The sequence below is a fragment of the Equus caballus genome, chromosome 6 (genome assembly GCF_041296265.1).
Source record: "Equus caballus isolate H_3958 breed thoroughbred chromosome 6, TB-T2T, whole genome shotgun sequence".
NCBI lineage: Eukaryota > Metazoa > Chordata > Mammalia > Perissodactyla > Equidae > Equus > Equus caballus.
The window spans coordinates 84,413,370-84,420,525 of NC_091689.1; the positions used below are offsets into that span (position 1 = coordinate 84,413,370).

The following is a 7,156-nucleotide window of genomic DNA, read 5'->3' on the forward strand; positions in this document are numbered from 1 at the left end:
CCCGCAGATGTTAGGGGCAGGCATGCAGGACTCTCCCAGGTCTCCATTAGATACCCAGGCACTGAGTGGTATCTGGGTCTCAGTTTCTCCAGTTAGAAAAAGGCCTAGCTAGGGCTGATGAAGGATTAGGATGGAGAAAGGAAGAGAATGGACACGAGAGTGTGTGTCTGTGGAGGCGTGGGGTGAGAGGGCAGAGGGTGGGCAAAGGCTAGTGGTGTGCTAGACGAGCACAGGCTTCAGAGCGGCACGACCTTGGGCAAGTTAATTAACTCATCTGAGACCCTGATTCTTTATGCACAAAGTGGGCAATAATCCTTATGATAGAGTGGTTGGGATTCATGAGATAATATATGCGAAAATGACTAGTATGTAATAGGCGCTCAACAAATGTTAGTTCCCTCTCTCTGCTGCTCATTTTGTTTCGGGATGAAAGGGCCTCTTCATTTCCTTGGGCAGTTTCCACCTCTGTAAGGTTGGAGGTGATTCCGTATTGCCACTCAGCCCCGCCTCCTCCTCCTGCTTTGCACCCCCCCCCCGCCAAAGTGTTGGAAGGTGTCCACCCCTGTGGCATTGCGGTGAGGCTGCGGAGTGGCAGGAACAGAGCTAGGACCAGGGGCTTTTTGTTGGAGGGGGAGACAGAGGGACTAGCTGCCACAAAGCAATTTAAATGCAAATGTTTCCACAGAGAAATTGGAAATGACTGAAGGGGAAGGAGCTGTGTTCTGAGTTAAGAGGCTACTCGTGTAGCCTCAAATCCTGGCCAGGCACTTCTCTCCCTGGGGTCTCTCCATCTTGGCTGTCAAGCTTGGGCAGTGCCCACCCGAGTGTTGCCAGCCTGGGGCTGGCATGGGTTTCACAGGGGAAGAGATAACTCTCTCATAGAATTGTGGAATTCTGGATGTCAGAACCAGACCGGATCCTGGCCATTAGTCTAGTCCTTACAATTGATAGATGAGGAAACTGAGATGGAGGGAAAGATGACATTTAAGGTCTCCCACAAAATATATGGGCAGATTTGGGACTGGAACTCAAGTTTCCTGGCCTTCACTCTAGCACTGTTTCCACTACTGTGAATTTCCTCCAGTTAGGAGCCCTGTTATTTTCTGTGCTCAGTGGAGCAAAGAATAGGAAATCTTGGGCCAGTGGATCCTTCTTGAAGCTATCACTCATTCCCCTGTACCTGAGGGTCATATTCTGGAAAAGAGATCTTATCTCTCTCCTGGCTTAAGCTTTGAAAGTCTTGCCCGTCAAGAAATTCTTTTCTATTATCCTACCTAAGATCAGAGCTACAGCTTTACTGGCAGATTTCCTTCAGCCTGCAGTGTCTGCTCCTCTGAGGCTGTTGTGTGTATTGTGTGTGTATGTGTTTGAGAATAGCACAATCTTATACATTTTAAAGTTGAAAGGACTTCAGAGAGAGAAACAATTTAGAATAGATACCGTAGAGTCTCTTCCCTCAGTGAGTTTTCAGTCCATGAAACAGCAGATGCGTTGGGGAGGGCCCATCTGCGTGACCTGCAGAGGATATGGGACGCTTCTCTCCAGGGTGTGTTTAGTCCCACAGCCTCCTGGCTGAGGAGAGTCCTGAAGGAAATGCACCTTGTTCCTTCCTCAGGGATGAGGACCCTCCAGCCCAATGCTCGGCTGTGCTTCTCTTCGCTAATATGCGCCCCTGTCCCCCACCCTCAGTCTTATCCAGGCTTCTTGATCTATCTTTCTGCTTGGCTGTGGGGGCTGCTGGGATCACCACAGCACGCGGCCTCTAATTAAACTAATTAATCATGCCTGCTCCTTTATGCGGCATCCTTACTGTTCCCCAAGCACTGTACTGAGGCAGGAGGAGACTGAGGCCCAGCACGAAGGACCCCTGTGGACTCCAGGCCCCTCTTTCTTGGCCTGCAGTGGCGTTTGTTTCCTTTTCTGCAAAGCTTTGTCATTAGCACTTTTATCTGTCCTTACCTGCATCTGTGCTGCCCACCCACGTATGATTTAGCACCCAGAATGGGAGAGAATGGGAGTTTTTCTGCCACCAGAAAAGTGATGCTTTCCTGCCTTCTGCTTCTGAGGCCTTTATAAACCCTGAGGAGGGGGACAGGGTCATTGTAATGGAGCTGAAGAGGCCGCATTGCTTTCCCAGAGCTAAACCCGGTGAGGGAGGAAGACAGGAGTGTGGCTTGGAGCCCTATTCACTTGTAATTCTAAGGGCCTCCGTGCCCCGGGAACTGAATGAAGAGGCACAGGGTGTCACAGCTATGCCCTACCTGAGGTTCTCATCTCCTGGCCGCTTCTCTTCCAGGTGGTGGAGGAGTCCTCCTTCCTGACTCTGGACATGCTAGAGTCCTGCTTCCCTTATGTCCTGCTTCGAAATGCCTATCGGGAGGTGTCCCGGGCCTTCCACCTGAACCGAGTGCCAGCCAGTACCCACTGAAGCGCCTTTTGGACCTACCTAAACCCAGCCAAGCTGGAAGCTGTGGCCATTTTCTCAAGGGGCGGGAACGGGGTGGGGTCAGGAGCCAGAGCTGATGAACAGGCATGTGGAGGAACAGTCCAGGGCTGAGAAATCACAGGGAAGTGAGGCAGGCTAGGGGCGTGGAGGACCGTTTATGGAAAACCTTAGGGGATTGGGGCCATGCGTATGGATTTTTACAATGAAAAGAATGAGTGACATGCAAGTATGTTTTCTATCTTCTAGTGATTGGAGTGTGAGCTCTGGCATGGGTCTCTCCGACCTTCGTCACTATTCTGGGATGATGCTGGCAGGCAGAGATGATCAATCATCATATTAAACCATAATGAGCTTATAATCCTCCCACTGGAGCTGCTATTGTCTCCTGCACATTCATTAGGACGATTATCTCCTTTCTTCCTTTTCCAAATGTGTTCAGCAAACATTCAGCCTGCTCCTGCTGCAACGTAGTGGCAAAGGAGCCCCTTTTTTCCTTTGTGGGGGCTCTTTCAGGAGTCGTGGGTCTCTTCCTCTGCCTCCAGCTCTACTGCCTGCAGAGGCAATGAGACGTGCTCTTGAGAGATTCTCACTGGCCCCAACCCACTTACCTGCTCTACCACACCTGGTGGGTAACAGTAAGTTCTCCCATCTGTCTAACGTGAACCTCTCCTGCTTTTTCCTTGACATCACCACAACCCAGAGCAGAGGGTCAGTCTGGGTAATTCTAGGTCACACAACAACTGATTGGACCAGAATCATGTGGGTTTCCCTTCCAGACCATTTGGGCTATTCTCCCTTCTATCTGGAGGGACTAGTTTAACCCAAATCCCCCAGTCATCCTAGGTACAGCTGTTGCTCCAGGCAGGGATTTCTCTTCTAGATCTTAAATTTCATAGACCTCATTAGGTTATAGGGCTCTAAGAGTGGGTATACTTGAGAGAGTACAAGCTGTTTCAACTTAGCCCTTTTCTGCACTAATTAGAATTTCAAGTGTCACAAAGCCTAGGGGCATTCAAGATAGCACTAAGCTAGGTTTAGTTAACTCCATGGCAGGAAACAATGGCCCCTATCCATCATTGCTGTGCACCCACTGCCAAGGAGGACTGGAGCAACGGTCATATATGTCCATACTTCCACGATAGAAGGGAAGCGATTGTTGGTTTTCAGCAAAACCATTCGGCCTTCATTAAAGTTATTTGATACCTGTTTTTGGATTTTATGTGTGTGTTTGATCTTTATTTCTTGAGACCCAGGCTTAGTCAATACTTTTTTAACTTGACACCCATAATCAATGCACAAGTTTTTCTTAGCAACAACTCTCTGCTTTTTAGGACAGAAGCAACAGAGGATCCTGCTTCACGCATCAGCTAATTGTCCTTGCTTGCTGTGGAAAGCACATTACGTTCTAAGGAGTGATTGAGGGTCAGGCCTGCTGAGATGGAGGAGGGCAAAGTTGATGAGGAAGAGAAGGCTCAGAATTATCTGAACAACTACTCATACCCTTATATCTCTGCTGGGAGCTGCTTCTTCAGGAGATGGAGACCCTTTTTCCATCTGCATGTAGAACCACTTAAGAGGAGCCTCCCAGAGGACAGCAAGACAAGTGCTGCAGGGGAATAGAGGGCAGACATAATACCTTTTTTTAATTACAATTTTTATTGAGATAGTTGATCCACATGCACTTGTGAGAAATAATACAGAGAGATCCTGTGTACCTTTACCAGGTTCCCTCAATGGTAACATCTTCCAGACTACAGTGTACTGTCATTACCGGGATATTGGCAGTGACACGAACCGCTGATCTGTTTCAGGTTTCCCGGGTTTCGCCTAGACTCATTTCTCTGTGTGTGTCTAGTTCTGTGCAGCTTTATCACATGCAGGTTCGTGCGTCTGCCGCCACGGCCAAGGTACAGAAGGATCCCTCATGTTGCTCTTTTATAACTACACTCACTTCCCTTCCGCAGCCCCCTTCCCCTCTCCTAACCCCGGCAACACAAATCTGTTCTCCTTTTCTAAAATGTTGTCATTTGACATAGTATCTTTTTATAAACATATAATTACACACACCCTTCTCCATCACATATACTTTTTCAAAGTGCTCTCACATGACAATTCTGCAAGGTAGCCAGGGAAGGCTTCCCTATCGCAGGCCAGTAAACAGATCCAGAAATGTTAGATGACTAAGGAAGGCCACATGTTTAGCAGTGCATCTAGAGCTGGGACCCACATCTGACAGTGGGCCCTAGACCTTTTCTACCCGACCAGACCACCTCTTCATCTGGGAGGACTTCATTGTTAGAATTCAGAGACCCTAGAACAAGCAAAAATGGGAGAAGGTGAGGACACGATGGCCTTCACCACCTGAAACAAAAGGTGTGTGTGGAGAGGTGAGGGGAAGATGAGGTAGCAGGACCCATCAGCATTTTAGGCAGTTTGCTTCCTCTGCCAGGAGTGTTTCTGGCCTCTAACAGCCTGGCACACAAGCAATTATGAACTGCTTTCTGCTCTCAGATCCCCAGCTCGCTTTGTTTAGACCTGAAGCCAAATGTGGAATGAATATCAGGGAGAAATCCTGACCCCGATTGTTTTGTCTTGCAGGCAGAAAGTGGGTTCTAGCCTCAGCATTTTCATTAGCGCAGCGTTTTCGTTAAAATCTCCATTAACTTGTTGTCGGCAATGAGATGGCATTATCCCTCCCACCAGGCCTGGGGTGAGATGTTTGCAGGGGAGCTCCCTTTCCCTTGGCCAGGAAAAACAGTGCTTCCCCACTCTGCTGTGCAGCCTAGGGGGCAGGCGAGGGCAGCCTCCAGGTGCAGTGTGGCTGGGGCCTGGCCGAGGGGATCTTCCCCTTTGGCACTTGGCCTGGGAGGAAGAGAACAACTGTGGTTCGAGCCCCAGGACCCAGGAGGGAGGGATGTCCCAGGTAGGAACAAGACTGCCTTAACCTTAGGTCCTCATGCCTGTATCAGTTCTTCTCCAGCAAAGTTTGACTTTGAGAAGAAGCTGGCACATGGTTGAAACGCACTCAGGCGGTCGGGGGCAGAGTGTTCTTCCAGCCCTCCTCCCCACAGGGCCTCCTGCTCCTCCTAAGTACCTGTCATCAAAGGAGATGAAGATGAATCCCCCCTCAGCCCCCACACCTCAATGAGTTGTCAAGTCCTCTCCCTCCCACCTGAACAGGAAGCAGGAGCAGCAGGCCAGGCTGCAGGTTGAGGAAGTCAGAAGTGAACTTGAGCTGAGTTTGCAGCTCTGGAGGGATTGAGGAGCAGGCTTTTCTCTTGTCACTTTGGAGGGAGAGAATTGTGAGGCCGCCCCTTTAAATAGCATTCCCGTAGGAGGCAGATCACATCCATCCGTCACTGCTGCCAAAGCATCATTTTTGGTCTCTATCAAACTCAAAGCTTGTTGGAAGGGACTGTGGGGTTACCGGAGTGAGGAGGCAGGGTCTCCAAGGGGAGGGGCAGTTTGGAAGGTGAAGAGCAGAGGAATGAGGTTGGACAGAAGGAGCCTGGGAAAAGTGGGGGTGGGGGACAAGAGGAGAAGACAGGGATAGAAGAACAGACTTTTGAGCTGATGAACGGAGCAGACATTCCCTGTTCTTATCTCTCTGGAGGTAGGGCAAGGCAGAAATGGGGCTGGATTGCAAGAAGAGGAAGGAGGTTGAGGTTAAACACCAGGACTAGTGACTAAAGAGAGCCACAGAATGGAAAAGCACTACAAAAACGTTAGGAGGCGTGGCCCTGGCTTCGTGGCTTACTCTCTGTGGGATCATGTAATTTTTCTAGGCTCAGCTTTCCCTTCGTTAAATGAAGGGCGGTAGACTAGATGGACTCTAAAGTCTCTTTCATAAATAACTTTGTTGAGGGGTGAATTTTCCCTTCCTTAAAATGGGTTAGGAATTGGGGGCCTGGGAGAGCAGGGGTGGGACATTCCACTATGTTGACAAGAAATGTTTTCCCGCCTCTTTCCCACCTCTTCTGGTTGAAATACCAGACTAATTTGAGAATCCCCTTAGTGCTAATCTTAATTTCCTCATTAGAGCTCTTTAGCTCTAATCCTAATTTGCAATTCTTTTGTCGTTTCCAGCCCATTCTCTTTCAGTTGATAACAGAGGCGATTGCTCTCAAGTTTTGAGAACTGGATGGTGTGGGAGTCTGACTGGGGTCTCTCAGATTCAGCTCTGCTTGGCCGGGACGTTCTGGCGAGGAGGGGAAAGGGCACGTGTGCTGAAGTTAGAAGGACAGGGAGGGAGAAGGCTCAGTATTCTTTCCGCTTCTTCTCCATCTCTGACTCTGCCATCTCCTGCTGCCTTTACATCCTGCGGGCTGGTTCTGCTGATACTTTTCTGCCAGATCTAAAGGCCTGAGCTAACCTAACTGCCTAAAAAGCAGTTCTTTCGTGTTGGAAGTCTACACCCCGCCACTTCACTTCTGCTCTTTTCTCCTCCGTTGCCTGGGAAGGGGCAGCCTCCACCTGCTATTTAGAACCGCGTAAAACCTTCGCCTGATTACCTTTCATTCCAGTCTCCAGAGTTCTTGAAATTAGAACTCACAGCCTGGGATCCTGGATCAGTGGCCTGTTTTGGATCCAGCAGTTAGTGAATACATCTCCACTTTTTGTGGACAAGATTTCCCGCAGTGCACAAGTGGGTGGTCATTAAGGAGGAGAACAATTCGAAGGAATCCTAAGGGACTTCCTGCCAGAGTCCCA

The 7,156-nt window shown here is 49.4% G+C and overlaps 1 protein-coding gene across 1 annotated transcript in view; it reads left to right on the plus strand.

Annotated features, from left to right (window-relative positions):
- NCKAP1L (NCK associated protein 1 like) overlaps nt 1–3,660 on the plus strand; it is a 43,283-nt gene extending 39,623 nt beyond the window's left edge. Inside the window, exon 32 of the mRNA XM_023643728.2 lies at nt 2,297–3,660. Within this exon, the coding sequence (XP_023499496.2) occupies nt 2,297–2,428 (132 nt within the window). The 3' untranslated portion in view covers nt 2,429–3,660. The remainder of the gene's footprint in view (nt 1–2,296) is intronic.
- Nucleotides 3,661–7,156: the final 3,496 nt, after the last annotated feature.